The sequence below is a fragment of the Phyllostomus hastatus genome, unplaced genomic scaffold (assembly GCF_019186645.2).
Source record: "Phyllostomus hastatus isolate PE091 unplaced genomic scaffold, TTU_PhHast_1.1 phas_scaffold_1066, whole genome shotgun sequence".
Classification (NCBI taxonomy): Eukaryota; Metazoa; Chordata; class Mammalia; order Chiroptera; family Phyllostomidae; genus Phyllostomus; species Phyllostomus hastatus.
Window position 1 is genome coordinate 32,187,832 of NW_025334004.1, and position 17,139 is coordinate 32,204,970.

The window sequence follows — 17,139 nt, forward strand, 5'->3', positions numbered from 1 at the left end:
TGTTCCAGCACCGGTTGGAAAGGGAAAGATATAAATTATAATGGCATGGGATGAAAACAAATCAAGGTATTTGACACCGAAGACAAGCAGGCGGGAATTTGGAAGACGGCTTTCTCCCGAAGACCCTGCTCCACGGTGGATGAATCCCCCCGGACGAAGTCCCCGCCCCTTTGTCAGAGATGGGTTTTCCAGGCAGTGGGGCGGGCCGCAGTGGCTTCCTCCCCCCCCCCCCACCTCTCCTCCGCCTTCCTCTGGCCCATTCCGCGTTCTCTGTGAGCTCACCCCCGTCACTGCCCGGCTCGGGGGGCTCAGGGGCATCTCACGGGGGGATGCAGGGCCGCTGCGGGGGTGTGCGCAGCCCCCCGCCCGCCAGAGGGGGCGATGCCCGCAGCGCCGGCCCGGCCTCTCCGTCTCTGCACAGGAGGAGGACTTCTCGGTGGAGAGCGAGTCCGCAGCATTGGGGTGGGAGGTGGGGGCTTGGGAAGACCTGACGCCAAGGCTCCCAATAACAGTAATTGGAATAGGTCTGGTGCCTTTAAGAAGACAGTCTCTACTTCCCGGGGGACTCGGTTTGGGATCGAGACACCCCAGCAATCTCCAAGAAATGGCAGTTCTCTGTCCCCAGCATGTGACGCTGGCCGGGGCCGCGGCCTGCGTCCTCCGCTGCGGGGTGGGCCTGGGAGAGGCTCCCCCGGTCCAGGAGGGTGCTGACCGCCCACAGGGGGCCCACGCCTGCGGGGCGGCGGGGCTGTGGGGAAAGTCGGTGCCTGCTGCTCCGTTTCGCCCCAAAAAATAAATAAATAAAGTTGATTGGCATCGGGTCTGTTAAAAAAGAGGCGTGGTCACCATCGCCCAAGGTTTTCATGAGAATTCAATGAGGCATTCTCTACCCAGCTTGTCTGAAGCGCTTAGTAAATGTCAGCTAATGTTACGATCGTCCTTGTTCATAAAGGCAAGCGTATTTAACAACAACTTGGGAGACACCTTTTTGTGAGTTCCTTACTCGTGTCTGGATGAGATAGGCGGGTCCCGATGCATGAAGGAGTTGTTTAAATGCGCACTTTCCGGTCAGACGGCAGGGGCCGGAGAAGGCAGAGGCAGGTCCCTCCGTCTCCCCAGCTCCACGTTCTGAGGCCTGCGCCTTGCTGTCTGAGACTGGAGTCACGCCGAGTGTTCCAGAAAGTGGAAACCTCCTCCTTGGACGATGCTGGAGCTGGAGAGGACCCAAGAGGCCACCCTCCCTAACTCCCCTGCTCTGCCGACTCCATTCCCTGTCCCAGCGTCGCTCTGTCCAAGGCGGGGCCCCGTCACAGTCCTTGGTCTGTGCGACCAAACTGTGAGACGGTATTGACCTTCCGTCTGCACCCAGAAGTCATGGCGGCAGGTGTGGTCCTGGTTGGACGCTGTAGTAGCTCCTCTCACGACGGCGAGAGCACCATCCGCATCGCAGACTAGGCTGGGCGCTGGGCACGTCCGAGGTGCCCACGCCCCGGCGTTCTGCATCGCCGTGATTCTGTGCGGTTCCGTCCACAGAAGCCTGCCCCAGAATCCTCCTTTAAAAAGTGTCTGAATAACGCCTTTCTTTATTCAAGGTCAGCACAAGATCAAGTTCATTCCGGAAATGGTCGGCCCGATGCTGGAAATGACGCTGATTCCCGAGACAGAACTGCGCAAGGCCACCATCCCCATCTTCTTCGACATGATGCAGTGTGAATTCCACTCCACCCGGAGCTTCCAGATGGTACGGGCGGGGGCGGGGGGCAGGGTGGGGGCGACAGGCCTGAAGTCCTTGACGGGCGGTCAAGGACTCGCGGGCGGCTCTGGGATGAACGGTGCGGGTGGGACCTGGAGAACAGAACAGCCCACAGCCCACGAGGGGAGGGTCCCAGGCCCGTCCGCGTGCAGGGAGCCGCCCTCTCTCACTCTGGTCTTCGGGAAGAACGGCTCTCAGTGTTTGTTTTACCTACTTTGGTCTGGCCTCACTCCCACGCGGAGCCCTGGGTGCCCGGTCTCCTCCTGGGTCCCCTGCCCAGGGTGCGTGCTCACAGGGCGTTCGGCCAGGTGTTGCGGGCTCTCTCAGACTGGCCGCTGCTCCGTGCCAGCTCACGTTGCCGCAGAGTCTGCGAGCGTGGCTTGCCTCGGCCTTCCGCCCGTGCGACGGGGCCGTGGGAGGTCCTCGGAGGAGGTGTGCGCACAGGGCCCCAGCCCACCGCATTGACGGGAAGGGCAGGTGGGAGTGATCTGTGCTCCGGAAGGAACAAAGGCCCTGGCCTGGGCCCCGTGGAGGTCAGCAAGGTGTTCAGTGCTCACGGGTGAGCGTGTTCACGCCCACGTGCTCGAAGGTGCAGAGGCCTTCTCCCCGGTGGGCGAGGGGCCTGGCCCTGGCACTTTGCAGGAGCCAGGACTAGGGTCCGAACAACAGGGCGCCCTCTGCATCCAAAGCAGCCTTTACTTCAACATGACCGTGGTTTGAGAAAGTGAATGTTTATTTTACATAAACTTCTGAGGAGTTTTGAGAAAAGTCCTGCATTGAAAGGAAAACAGAACTGCACCAGTCGAGGGCGCGTGACTGCGGTGGGACCTACTGTCCAGGCAGGATTCCCTCCCCCACCCTGTACTCTCTAGTGGGAGGGGCTTGGCGTGCGCTGGCGGAGTTCACTGGGTGTTCACTGCTCCCTCCTCACTGTGGCCCGAAGGCGCTCACTCCGCAGCCACGGAGGACCGTTTTGCCCTTTCCTAGAATGGAAGTCCAGGGTGTGAAGCTAGAAGAACCTCCGCTCCGTGAGTTGGAGTTGAGTTCAGACACAGAAGTCGGGCGGACTGTGGTCCCCGGCCTAGCCTGGGACTGCCTGGGTTTGGGGCAAGTTGCTGACACATCTCTGCGTCTCTGATGCGAAGCTCTGAAATGGGCATAAAAATCGAGTGCATGCAAAAGGGATGTTGTGGGAAGTGAAGAAGATCAAACCCACAAAGCCCTTCCTTCCTTCCTTCCTTCCTTCCTTCCTTCCTTCCTTCCTCCCTCCCTCCCTCCCTCCCTCCCTTCCTCTCTTCCTCACTCTCTTCCCATGGGTGAGGAAGACTTCCTTACATTTATTTGTTTGTCCAAGTGAAGAGTCTATTGTAAAAGAACAGCTGTGTTTTTCCGCTCTGGTCCACTATCTGCCTTCGTACGCATGTAATTGTGACATTGTAAACATTGTCCAAATTTCCTCCTTCTTTTTGTTTGACGGAGTATCGAAGACGGTTTCCTTGATTACAGTGTAGTAACCAACCACGGTGTTAATGCTGGCACAACATCATGAAACGCCTGGGCGTTAATCTTCTCTTCCTCGTGCCCGTAGTCGGGCATTTGCACTGTTGGCCGATTCTCACGGCTGGGGATACATGGGCGGTGAGCGTGTGCGTGCCTGCAGCTCGGCTCTCTGTTGACGTTTTCCCGGTGTTCGTTCTGAAGAAGGGAGGTGGCTGAGTCAAAATGTACTGGTAACGTGTGACATCCCGGCCAGGCCCCGGCGCTAAATCACGGTCCGGCCTGGCTGCCGGCTCCCCGGGACGAGGGACTGGAAATTCAGATGCTTTTTCCTGGCACCTGACTTCTTGAATTTTATACAAATCAAGCTGCAAGGAAGAACCTCAGGAATAACACACTGAAATGAAAGAATCAGGACAAGAGGAGGGAGTGTGTGTGTGTGTGTGTGTGTGTGTAAATAAATAACTGTTACTAGCCCCGGAAATGAGGATGGAAGGCCTTCACAATGGCATGGCATCTGTCTTTCATTTAAGCAATCTTTGGGTCAAAGTCAGGCCAAGGGCGGCTGGAGTGGAGCCTGGGCGGGGAGTCTGGACCCTTTCCTGCTTCGCTGGACCTTTGAAATACCTGACGACGGGCCGGCCCTCTGTCCGTCCGTCTGTCCTCTGCTTGTCCCTTTGCAGACGAGTGGGTGGGCATGCCCAAGGCTTCTGGAATCAAGGCGGGAGAACTGAATGGGTGAAACTTCTCTCTGCAGTAGTAATCTGTCCCTGTGAATAGGGGAGAGATCCGTTTCCCTCCTGTTGGGATTCCTCTGTTTATGTTTGCTCGCGGCCCCTCTCCGCCTCCCGGGTGGGATGTCACATGGCCGTCCTCCCAGACCCGCGGCTGCCCCATCGTCCCATTTCTGCCGGCCCCGCGCCATTTGTTCTGTGGGTACCGGCGACACAGCCTTGTCTCTGCGCTCCTGGCCTCCAGGGCGGGTGGCAGTGACTTGTGAATTCCCCCATCTCGTCTCCCGCATCCTCTGCGTCTCTCGGTCCCTAGCCCCGGTCTCCAGACCCGCCGTAGCTTTTCTAACCGCTTTCTGTCCTGGGTTTAACTCTTGTCCTTGATCAGCTGATCTTCTGGAAACTCGGGGCGCCCTCCATTCCCTGCAGGGGGCCTCGGTGAATATGCAGTGGGGGGGGGGGGGGCAGGTCCCTTCCGGACCCCGGGCTGGCTGGCTGCCGTTTCACACGCCCGCCACCGATCCAATGATCTCCGCTTATTAGTCACATCAGCAAGGGCTGAACTGGCCTCACTTCTGTGCCAGCTGTGCGAACCCGGTGGAGGAGGGGCAGGGAGACGTTCAGGGTGTTCGTCTTTCCGGAACTCCGGGGCTGGGAGCACAGGACATGCCTCTGGTGTGTCGAGGTGGCTCTGCCTTCCCGGGTCAGGCTGCCGACCCGCCGCGCTGGTGACATACACACTGTCGCCTGCGGTCGGTGTGGAGAGGGGACCCACGGGTTCAGAGGAAGAACCGGCCGTGTCACTCGAGATTAAACTGCGTCAAACCATTATCGGAATTCCAAAGGCACGTCTCAGTGCCTGGCTCCCCTGGAGTCCCGGGAGGGGCAGCTCCTGCCTCTCTGCCCCCCCCCACCCCCACCCCGCGCAGGGCGTTGCCTTAGCATGCTCTGACCCAGGCATCTCCCCAGGAGTGTGCCGGCTGGTCTCCACTGTTGCCAGGAAGAGCAGGAGTCTTCCTTCAGATCAACTGCCCTTGGCCTTGCCTTGCCTTGCCCTGGGGTTACTGGTCCTGCCTCACCAGCCTCTGCCCGCTGAACAGGCTTGCCTGGGCATGGCGTGGAGCTGCCCATTCCCGGCCCATCCTGAGGCCTGGGATTCTCTTTCCAGGGCTGCAGGCAGTGCCTGAGGTCAGCTTGATACCACCTGCTCTGGGCAGGTCCCCGAAACGTGGCCAAGGCCGGCTGACCCTGGGCTGCTAACAGAGGTCACACGCTGTGCGGGAACCTGAGGCCGGGTGGAGAGGTGATCGGATCCAATGTGGGGGTGCTGCGGCGTTAGTCTCCCTTGGATCTTTCACGCAGACCTGCTGAGCCATGCTGCCCCACTGCCCCCCCACCCCACCCTGAAACCCACCTCTCCCCCCTCACTGAGAGCCCCGAGTGAGTAACTCTCTGAGTCTCGGCCTCAGTGGGTTTTCCTTCATAAAAAAAGCATAGTCTTCATCCCCTCCTGGCACCTTTTTAACGAATTCCATTTGTTCTGTCTTCGCGAAGTACAGAACCCGCAGCCGAGAGTTGCCGCGCTCGGCCGCGTGGTCTGGAGGCCATTAGTAGGAAGGGAGCGGACGGGGCCCACAGCACAGTAATATCTCCAGCCACGGGGCTGCCTCGTCATCCGCGCAAGGGTCAGTGGAGAGCCTGCAGGAACGGCCCGTGAGCGGCGCCGTCCGGGGGCACCGGCCGGCTCGGGGCCTTTGATGTGCCCGCTCCCCTGGCGGAAGGATCTTTGCCCCCCGCCGTCCGCAACCACCCGGCGACCCCCGTGCGGCGACCCCCCCCCCCCCCCCCCGCGTGCGCTGGCAGCTCTTGCTGCCTGGCGGGGAAGCCGCCGTGGCGCTGCAGAGTGAATGTGAGTAAGTCGGGTGGCAGTTCTGTCTTGATGACTCTCCAGTTGGTTGGGATTTCCTTGGTTAACTCCGATTTCCATTTCAAAGTCATACATGAGTCTGTTCTTTTGGATGCTTGAGGGGGGAAATACAGACAAGAATTAAGGCTCTTGCTTCACGGAATCACAGATCCAGAGTGAGTCCCGGGGTCGTGGGAACTCACGCCCTGCACTCCAGGAGTTCGAATTACGTCGAGTTCTGTTCCTACAAGCCCCGCAGCAAAGAGGTGCCCAGACTCCCACCACCTCCTTGGAGCGCATGAAACGGGCCTCGCTCTGAGGGCCTGTTCCTGGGGTTCGCTGCCGCAGCGCATGACCCGCAGGCCCTCCTCCGTCTGGGCCGTGCCCCCGTCGGGGGTGCTGCTGTGAGCCGGGCCGGCTGCTGGGGTCTGGGGCCTTGGAGCCGCTGGGCTCCTGACTCGTGCACAGAAGCTTCAAGGTCAGCCAGCCGCCTGCTTGTTGGACACAGAAGGATGGGGGGATTTCGGAATGTGGGATGCGGAGCGCCAAAGATTAATTAAGTGTGTAATTAAGTTTACGGAGTGGTTAAGCGAGAGGAATGCAGCGTACATAAAAATGGGAGTGCGTCTGAGCGGAGCCCCGCGACGCGGGGAACCAGACACTTGCGGGTGGCAGCACGCAAGCCCGAGCCCAGGTTGTGGGAGGGCGGGGCTGCCCTCCGCCCAGCCACGCCCACTCCTTCCCCGGGGCCGCGTTTTCCACGCAGGCGCAGCTCAGTGACTCTCTCCTCCCCCGCCACCCCCACCCCACTGTGGTTGCCAAAGCCAGGGGCCCCGGACGCCCCTTCATGGGGCGGGCTCGGTTCCCCCTGCAGGTGCAGAAGCAAAGGTGACCCCTCGAGGCCGTCTGCTGCGGGGGGGTGGTCTACCACCGCGGCCCCACATCCGGTAGCTCGCGAGCCGTTCGTTCTGCAAACCAGGGGAAAGTAGATCGTCCTGGGCCGCGGGCCAGAGCTCGCCCAGCCTCCGCCGTCGCCAGCCCAGTCCGTGCAGCACGTCCCTGGACCGCAGCTCTCGCCCCGCCCTGGCCGGGCTCCGAACGCCGCCAGGGCTGACCGTGAAGACCCTTCCTTCCCGGTTTAGTTTCCCAGCCCGCGCCCCCTCGTCCCGGCGGACGTCTGTGAAATGCTGGCCCGGTTTCACCCATTCATAAAGGCACGCACACAGCTCATCCAGCTCAGGCCTCCACGGTCAGCGTGGTGAGCCTAACCCACGGCAGAAACATCCATTCCAACCCAAACAGCGCTGGCGTTTGGGTTACCTACTGCCAAGGCCCTTGGCCCCGTGACCTCTTACCTCGGCGGAGCCAATAACCCGAGGCTCGCGGCGGCACCGAGTGCCAGAGCCGGGCTCTCTTTCTGCCTTTATGGGGCTGACTCCACGTCAGCGCCCCTGGGGCACAGCCCACAGCCCCCCCACGCTCAGAGAGGCAGCAGCCCCCACGCAGCCCTCTGTTCAGACGGGGCCGCCCCCGGTCCGTGCCCTAGGAGGGCCGCTGGTGTCAGAGACGCTCTGTCCAGCGTTTCCCATCGAGTGCCCCTTGGATGTTGTCTCAGTGACATCCGTCACTCGGCAAAGAGGGGAAAACACCGTGTAATGATTTCACTTATCACATGAGTGAGCTTCTGCCACCTTCAGAGCAATAAAGCAAATTCGCTCTAATTTCCTCCTCGCCGCAGAGAACCCTGCTGCAAATCACCAAGCAGCGGGCATTTACGGGGGTAATAAATGCGATTTTGATAAAACCAGCTCTGCTCCAGCAACAAACATGCTTTCTCCAATTTATTTAGGTGGCATCATTTCCTTCTGATTATGATAACAGTTCACAGCACACTGTTTCTAGCAAATGGTTTCTAGTACATTCCGTAGAAATTCACAGAGACCCTGGAATTGGCAGCGAGCTGCAGACCCGTGTGTCGAATCCTGGCTGACGAACGGAACGGGGTTGCCAGGTGCCTGTGCAAATTACTCAGTTTAGACTAGAGGTTAGTAAAATTAGAATCAGCTGCGCTCTTCTGATTTACTTATCATTCATTCGCTCTTTTTAGAAAACATTAAATTCATCAGTCAAATTTGAAAAGCAGCATGCCTAATGAGCCGGCGCTTCCTTATTGCCCTTATTTGTGACAGCCAGGTTTACGTGAGAGCAGAGAAAAACACGCCATTTCCAGTAGGTGGACTCCAAGTTCAAGTGTCTTCTGATTAACTAGGATGAGCAATTTGGAATGCTTGTGTGCGTCTGCCTGTGTCAGGATAGGGCATGTTTTGCTGGGTCCTCGGCGCCTTCCTCACTGGCTGCTCGTTAAGCGTGTGGGATTGAATTGCGCGTGTTAATTAAATTTAGTGTTATTTTGAGCCCAGTTATTTGTTCTGAAGGGCCAGCCCGCACCGCACTCCGCATCTCTGGCCTTCCCATCGTGGGCCTAGCTGGGGGGACGGGGCTGTGAGAAAACCCCCAGCGGGGGCCAGCGGGGGCCAGCCGTCGCCCCTGCCGCGCCGGGTTCCAAACAGAGCCGCCTTTTGAAGGATTCCTCCCAGTACAGAGCAGCGAGATAGTGGGTTAGCATCAAAAGGTTTTCGCTTTACAATAAAAGTCACTATCCTGAGACTGCAGCTGGTAAAAAAAAAGCAGGTCATCCTTTCTTCTTCAATAAAACCATTTCTTTTTCTGTGTTCCTGAGACCCTTGCACTTCTGGGGCTAAAGAGAATCAGGAAGAGGGTGGGTGTCTGCAGGAGGAGACAATGGAGAAGATCAAGAGGAGGAGGACTGGGGGGGGTTCGCCGAGGCCCAGGTTTGTGTGAGGTTGCTACGTCCTTGATGTCCAGCAAGAATCGGTGCTTCTCTCGGGGTCTGTCTGCAGTTCCCTTCCATCTGCGGCGTGATCCGACCGGGCCAAGGCCTGTGGCCGGTCAAGGGCGGCGGGGTCTGCACTGCCTTCAGGCCCCTCCCTGGGCCTCCCCAGACCTCCTTAGTCCTGCTTCGCAGAGGCCACCGTCAGCTGCCACTGATGCAGCTGCCCCGAGTCCCCGGGACGGCAGAGGGTGCCCGCAGTACCTGCGACAAGCACTTAGGTGTGTGTGCCCGCTGCTGGGCCTCCACGGCCAAGAGAGCACGTGTGTCTCCGCAGCCCGCTGGCCCGCGCCTGCACCAGCACATCGAGCTCCCCCGACTCTGTTTCAGCACCAGTTCTGGCCAGTAATTGGTGCGCACGTCACCCATGCACCCCATCCTCGTCATCAGCACCAGGCATGGTTCTCGGTGTTGGGGACCCAGCAGGGACCACGGGAGAAGGAAATTCTTCCTCCCCTGCAGTGTAACTTCTCACGGGAGCCTGGTCATATGGAGAGGACTTGGAGCTATTGCCTGGGCGTATGCGTGGTGTCTATACATTCAAGGGCCCCGGCGACCCCGGCATCGCGCCGTCTGTGGTGGGCTCGCTTCCTGAGTCCCGCACTCTCCTTCCTGGCTTCCTCCTGCCCGCCGTCTGCTGGGTCAGCTCGGTGGGAACTGAGTCTCCTCCAGCCCCTGGGGACCCCTACAACGTGGCAGTCACTTGCCTACAGCCCCAGGACGGAGGTAGCTCTGAATTCTGCCAGGGAGGGGGCACTGGACAGTGAGGACGGGACACACACGTCCTTATCGCGGCAGCTCTTTCCAGCCCGATCAGCCGCGGCGCTCACGGCTCCTCTGAAAACGTGTCGCAGATGTGCACCTCACCAGACTGTGGAGTCTTTCCCGACAGCGTGGGTCCGAGAGACGGGCAGCTCTGATGGCTCTTGCGCACCGTGGTGCTCTGGAAGTCCTTCCGGAGTATCATCACCTGGAGGCTCCGGGAAGCGTCTGCTGGCGGGTCTGCTGGCCGAGGCCCCTTGTTTCCCACCCTGTCCTTTCAGCCAGACGGAGAAGCTTCCCTGGGCTCCGCCGGGGAGTGGCGGCGAAGTGGCCCCTGGGTCTCTCCCGATCGCTGGGGAGCTGTTTTAGACGTTCTTTTTCGCAGAGATGATGTTGGAGACATGTTTTTATGTAGTTTCTTGATTTCTCTCCCCACCCCTGCCATTTCCTTGTCTGTCTTTCTGGCTCCCGTTCCTGCTGTCAGACTCCACGTGTTTAGACTCCGTCAACCAGGAAAGGAAATGGAAGATTTCCCCGGTGACAGGGGGCCACCTGCAGGCTCCAGGGCCCCAGGGACAGCGACTCTGAAATGAAATCAGGCTTCAAAGGCGGAGGGGAGCTCTCTGGTGATGGCCCCTTGCGGATGGATGTGCTGTTGACGCGCCCGTCACAAAATGAAATATCCGCCTCTCCGATCACTTACCTTCCTCTGTTTAATTATAGTTCGAAAATGAGATCATCACCAAGCTGGATCACGAAGTGGAAGGAGGCAGAGGAGATGAACAATACAAAGTGTTATTTGATAAAATGTAAGTGTTGATTAGCGGTGGGCGGGGCTCGCGGCAGAGTGGGGACGGAGAGGCTGTAATTAGACTACAGCGAACTTGGCAGCCCGGGGAGAGTGCAAACGTGTCAGTGGCCGGGCCTGCGGCCAGCGGCACCCCCAGCCCGGCCACGCTGACCCGCCACGCTTGTGACCCCCTGCCGCAGCCTCCTGGAGCACTGCCGCAAGCACAAGTACCTCGCCAAAAGCGGGGAGACGTTCGTGCGGCTGGTCGTGCGCCTCATGGAGAGGCTGCTGGACTACAGGACCATCATGCACGACGAGAACAAGGAGAACCGCATGAGCTGCACCGTGAACGTGCTGGTGAGTGCCTGCTGCTCCTATCTGGGGTTTCCTGGAGCTGGTGACATGCGGGGCGGGGCTTCTGGGAGCTGGTGACGTGAGGGGCGGGGCTTCTAGGAGCTGGTGACGTGTGGGGCGGGGCTTCTGGGAGCTGGTGACGTGAGGGGCGGGGCTTCTAGGAGCTGGTGACGTGTGGGGCGGGGCTTCTGGGAGCTGGCAACGTGCGGGGCGGGGCTTCCGGGGCAGAATAGCGGCCCCTGCTGGTGTCCTTGTCTGCGGGAGGGAGGGGATGAGAGAGAACCGTGCGCAGATCCCTCCGCCGCAGCCTGCAAACACTGACGTTAAAAATGGAAATAAAGAACGCGGAATGGATGCATGCCCCGTAGGCGCGTCGTCAGACTTCCTTTGGAGCCCGTGCTGCGGCGGTTTGGAGAATGGAGTTAGTGGAACACTGCACGTTCTGTGGCTCGGTGATGTTCCGCTCTCCTTTGTACTTGAAACAGTGAATGAAAGTGGGAGAGGAAGAGACGTGAGCGGCCCCCTGGGCAGCGGGCCAGTCCCCTAGGCGCCCCCGGCTGCCTGTATAGCGACCGTGGCTCCCAACGGACAAAGCGCACGTTTGTAGGCGTGCACGTGTCCCCCAGTAATCCCGCAGTCTTTAATTACTGGACGGTAATTCTGTTGTGTCACCCGGCTGTGCCCCGCAATTCGGCCACCCAGACTTCCGTCTCTGTGGCTGGTCGACTCATTGTGCAGATGCAGGTTCCTCTCTCGGGCCCCTCCGCCAGGCTAATTAAGGTGGTTCCAGCTGGAATTCTAAAAGCCGTAGGGTCTGTGTTAGTCATGATGGAGTACAGACTGAAAATAGAACGCAAAGTATGCATTCCAAAAGGTCAGTGCACAGTGGGGGATCGGAGCTGGGGACCTGGTCCCCGTGCGGTGGCTCGGAGCCCGCACGGATGTCAGCCCCCGTGTGGCGGGACCCTTGAGGGGCAGGACGCTAGGCGCAGAGCCCGGGAGTGGAGCGCCAGAGCAGCTGAGCTTCCACACGGAGACGCGCAGGCTCTGTTTGGAAACTGGCTTTGAGATGGGCGTCCTTGGGGCTGCAGAGGCTGTGAGGTCCTGGGAAGGGAGGGACCGGAACTCAGCCTGGGCAGCAAACAGAAGACATTCCCTCCCCGCGGGGAGAGGGGTGATGATCGTGCGGCATCCTCGTTGTGACATTGTAAGGGCGAGGGAGCAAAGCTTAGGAAAGGACCAGCGGCGTGAGAGCCGCAGAGGATGGTGCGGGCCGCGGCTGGTGCTCACTGGCGCGGCAGGGTCAGAGGTGAGGGCCGGCGCTTGGTTACGTCGCCCCAGCTGTTCGCCAGCCGGAAACACCCTCGTTACCCAGACGCCACTGGCATCTCAGTTGCAGCAGCAGCACGTGGAAACCTTGGTGCGTCGTTCTGCACGCACGCGCCCCGCTGCCTCCCTGTGTGCGCCTGTCGTGGCTTCTCTGAGAGCTCAGTGGCGCAGGCCCTGCCCATTTGCGCGGATGGGGTCGAGCAGGTAATGCCGTCTCACTGGACCCCGGCGAGCCTCCACGATGGTGACGCCCGAGCCTCATCCCAGGCGCCATCTCCGCGTGCTGACGTCCGGTCAGCGGCTGCATTGCCCACGGAAGGCGGCTGCGGTGGTTTCGCACCTCAGGGCCTGCCGGGTGGTTCTTTTGCACCTTCTCGTTGCCTCCTCAAAGATAAATACGTTAAAGGTCCACAGAGCTGTCCCCACGAAGGAATATAACTGATAGAAATAGTCACACCCAGAGAGCAATGCGCAACACGCAGAGACCCCCGTGGTCTGGGCTCTGCGAGCCAGCCTTTCTCCGTCCGCGCTCAGACACGCGGGTTTCTTCCGTGGCAGCCCGTTTTCGGCCGTGTTTTCGGGGGTCTGCGGTCCGGCACAGAGCTGTCCCGGCAGCGTGTCTGTGACGATGGGCGTGCTCTGCGTCTGCGCTGTCGCCACAGCAACCCGAGCCCCAGCTCTCAAAGAGGGGCAAGTACCCCCGAGTCAGGCTCTTGCTAACCTCACCCAACGCTGCTGACACTTACCGGGCGGTTGGACGCGTGGGGCTGGTGGGCAGTGTGCGCGACAATCCCGGTGGAGAGTGCCGTGCTGCCTTCTCGTGGCTCCGGGTGAGGCTGAGCCCGGGGCGCTGGAAATCGTGTGACCATGCTGTTGCCCACATTTGGGGTCTTTTTATGTCACTTTTTTATCTCTAGTGAGATTACAATGGTCAAGATGTCAGATCTTTGGAGGGGACCTTCTCTTAACTGCAGGCAGGTGACTTTCCAGGGACAGAAGTCGATTTGGGGCATCGCAGCATTTAAAGAGCAGGAAGTGGAATCACTGGGATCGCCCCCACCCCCGTCCCCCCCAGAGGGGAGGGAGCGCCTGAGTCGGTTTCGCATCACGTGTGACCTGATGCTCCCGGCCCCGCACCTGGGCCCCCTGGCTGGGTTGGCCGCCAAGTGCAGACCCGTGAATTTCTCTCGTGCATGTCACACTCTTTGTAGCACAGGTTTCCTAATCGTGTTGTGGTTTGATTTTGCAGAATTTCTACAAGGAAATCGAAAGAGAAGAAATGTACATAAGGTAGGTGGCCTTCCCGCTCGTCTGCACGCTCTGCGTGTCTGTTACAGTGGCTGTGGTCGTAATGGCTGTGGGTCAGGCCCGTGCTGAGCAGCGTTTTCAAACCACAGGGGCTTGTGTTGTGGGAAGTCGTGCCTGGGCACTGAGTTTGGTGCGACACCCAGGTATATTTGGGGCCCGGGTACTGTGTGCCCAGGCCGATGCGGAGACTCGGGGGTCGGGCTTAGCTGGCTCAGGAGCAGAGACATAAATGATTTTCCCCTTCCTGACTGGCCCTTTTGAATAAAAACAACTCCACGAATCGTAATGCCTCGCAGCAAGCCATGGGTTCAAATGAGAAATCCAGTTCTAACGTGACCGGAAATAGGCAACATGAATATTTTCCAGTGCATTCTTGTTCTGGCACCGCAGTCTTATGTCCTGTGTTGTCTGCTGGGTGTTCACCCATCCCTGAGTGAGTGGACTTTTTCTTGAGAGCGGTAGGAGGTGACCCATCCCCCTTTTTTGGTCACTTTTAGGGGCCAAAACCAAACGTTCAGCAAGACTCTCACGTGGAAGACCAGATAAGGATATAATCCACACGGCAGCGGTGCTGGATGGCGGGCTATTCCACGAAGCATGGTTTTCTAACTTCTGGTTTTTACAGTTCTTTTTCGTTGTTAAACAAAAAGTAGTAATACGGAGAAAATGCTCGTTTCTTTTATTAATAAGCAACCTTTATTTCTTTTTAACAGGTTTTATTTATTTTCAGACAGAAGGGAAGGGAGGGAGAAAGGGAGAGAAACATCAGTGTATGGTTGCCTCTCGCACACCCCTTACTGGGGACCTGGCTTGCAACCCAGGCATGTGCCCTGGCTGGGAATCGAACCAGTGACTCTTTGCTTTGCAGTCCAATGCTTAATCCACTGAGCCACACCGGCCAGGGCACAACCTTTATTTCTTTAGGCAGAGACATCTTTGCATCATATTCGCCGTGATCATTGGACTTCTTGTTTTCTCACGGATTTGGGTTTTTATGGATTTGTGTGTGTTTGTGTGTGCTTTTGGATTCCATTGTAGTGTGAGAAATCACAAGCACTGTGTACTCTCATTTCAAGTGTGTGGAGAAAACTCTGGAAAGGAACCAGAAACCTTGAAGAATAATTCTACCTCCTTGTTCCAGCTTCAGTCTTTGTCCTGAAAAGAGAGGACTTACATTTATAAAAAATTATTATCTGTTACTCTTGACATGTTTTTTTTTAATGCTTTCTGTGGCAAATGTTTGCAAGGCGTCATGAATTGCGAGCGCTGTAAAAAGAAAGGCTGGGCACGATTTACTGCCGAAGGCAGAATTCAGCTCTTGCCGCCGTCTGCACGGATTATTGGGTGACATGTTTAAGAGTGCACCTGTGCTCTATCCCCTCAGGTATCTGTACAAGCTGTGTGACCTGCACAAGGAGTGCGACAACTACACGGAAGCGGCTTACACCCTGCTGCTGCATGCCAAGCTTCTGAAGGTAAGGTCTCAGGAGCACGCACTTGTTGGACGGCATCGTTACAGATGCTAAGAGGATTTAAAGCTGTACCTCTCGGTGGCACTTTAGTAAACCTTAGGCACTTTAGTAAGCTAAGGTTTTGTGGACGTTGACTAAACGCAGTGACACAAACAGAGGTGCTAGGAAGCACGTGGGTGGCAGCGGCGGCCCAGTGGATGCTCATTTAACAAGACGTCCCAGCGCGTTGTCACCGAGCCCCGTAAACACGTCAGCCCGCATGTCGGGCAGCCAGCCGTCCCTTCTCCCTGCCGCCGGGGAGGCCCAGCCTCAGTGGGGATGACGCCAGAAAGGAGGAGGCTGGGGCGGCGGAGTCCGGAGTCTGGGCGGGTCACAGGCGACACGTCCCAGCAGAGCACAGGGACCAGGCCAAGGGGAGGGAGGGACACCAGTACCGCCTCTCATTTTGTTTTAACATCAGCAACGCAGGACAGTGTCTTCCTTGTCCTGTGCTTATTTTTACAAATACAGAAAGTAGAAAAACCAGAAACCGGATAAACGAGAACAACCGGGAACTAGAACTTAGCACATGACCCTCCGTTACCACTGCTCATGCGGGGAGCCCCGTCTCCGACCCCAGGCCCGCTGCCCCCTAAAGCCGAGGGAGAGAAAACCCGCTAAGATCACTTGACAGGGGGCACGAGGCAGGGTCTCCTGGACGGTGGCAGGCTCGAGGCCGGGCTCCATCTGGACGCCGCGTCCGTGGCCATCAGCAGCCCCTGGACTTCATGCCGGGTGCAGCTGCCGAGACTTACACGGCGTGAGGGGAGAGGTTGCAGCGGGTGCCTTCCGCCCCAGCCATCCCACTGTGAGCTCTAACGGCCTTCTGGGTCGGGGACCCAGAGTTCAGGAACGGAGCATGTCTGCACACAGGAAAACATGTCTTCTACACCAGGAAATGAAACTAAGGCGGACAAAGCGTCCACCCACCACTGCGCTCTCGCACGCGGTGTGAGCGAGAAAGCCGCCTGGGAACATCAGACACGTGGGCGTGCGTCAGCTGTGGCTTGTCTCACCCTGGGGTCTGTGCCTCTCGGGGGTGGGGGTGGGGTGTTCACCGCCCGGACAACAGGCCCGATGGCACGCCTGCCCCACGGAGCTCTGAGTTCCCCAGCTAAGTGGCCACCGCGCCACAGTCTCTCTTCCTGCCTTTCACGTCATTACGTTGGGCCGTCTTTCCCGGGTAGGTTTTGATCCGGCCCTGCATGCGGATTGTGCTGGTTAATCAGCACCCTGAAGAACGTTACTTGTATTGTTAGGAAAATTCTTCTCAGTATGACAATGACAAATACGTCCTTGGTCCTTAACCAGAAATCCTCAAATGGAACCTTCCTTCCTGCTTACGGACACTTTGTCGACAAACGAGGGCAGTCAAAGCAGTAGCCTTTAGCCTAGGAATCAAGTTCTCACACCTCAGTGTTTACGGGGAAGATATGAGGACCTACCTTTGCTTCCCTCCTCAGTTTTTTAAGTGATTTTAAGATTCAGAGAAGTCATTTGCAATTTGAACATTCTAATCCATACTTATTTATGGTAGTTACATTTCAGAATCCCCTCAAAGCTTTCCTTGTAGCCCCCCCAAAAGCAGAAATCTAGCCATGCTGTGAGCTAGTTATAATTAATGAGGTTATAACTTCCGGCTGTGGCCAAGATTCATGAGTCCAAGTTCATGATGAAAAAACGTGCAGACCAGTTACAGGGGTGTCCGACCTGCGTCCCGCGGGCTGCATGTAGTCCGGGACGGCTGTGAATGCGGCCCAACACAGAATCGTAAACTTACTTAAAACATGAGATTTTTTTGTGGCTACGTGTCACGATGTATTTACCGTGTGGCACAAGACAACTCTTCTCCCAGCATGGTGCAGAGACACCAGAAGGCGGGCCACCCCTGCTTCCTTGGCAGTCCTGGAGCTGGGGAGCCGTTCTGGCCAGCTCGGCCCCTGCCCCTGCGCCTCGGAGCCCTGGGCCCATCTGGCTGCAGGAGCGTGGGGCGGGGCGTGTGCTGAGAGCGAGCCTCTCGGGGATCCCTGCCAGCTCCCCAGAGCCCCCTCCCCATTCGCGCAGGCCAGCCCCTTTGCACCTGTGCCCTATGTCCCCGTGGTACTGTTACAGAACAAACAAGGGGGACCTGGGACGATATACTCTTACTGAAAGAAGCCCCCAGGTCCGTTATGCCCGCCTCCAGAGGAGAGACGTCTCTCAATGCCAGGGATTTGTGAAAAGGAAAGGAAACATTTATTTAATGCTCTATAAACTTAAAGTAGGGACCTAATGCCTATCACCAAAA

At 58.0% G+C, this 17,139-nt stretch overlaps 1 protein-coding gene across 2 annotated transcripts in view; it reads left to right on the forward strand.

The window, feature by feature from the left end:
- DOCK1 (dedicator of cytokinesis 1) overlaps window positions 1–17,139 on the forward strand; it is a 345,843-nt gene that overhangs the window by 290,674 nt on the left and 38,030 nt on the right. For both annotated transcript variants that reach the window (XM_045853767.1, XM_045853768.1), the window contains exons 33-37: window positions 1,593–1,741; window positions 10,284–10,369; window positions 10,551–10,707; window positions 13,283–13,323; window positions 14,726–14,816. In XM_045853767.1, coding sequence (XP_045709723.1) covers window positions 1,593–1,741; window positions 10,284–10,369; window positions 10,551–10,707; window positions 13,283–13,323; window positions 14,726–14,816 — 524 coding nt within the window. The remainder of the gene's footprint in view (window positions 1–1,592; window positions 1,742–10,283; window positions 10,370–10,550; window positions 10,708–13,282; window positions 13,324–14,725; window positions 14,817–17,139) is intronic.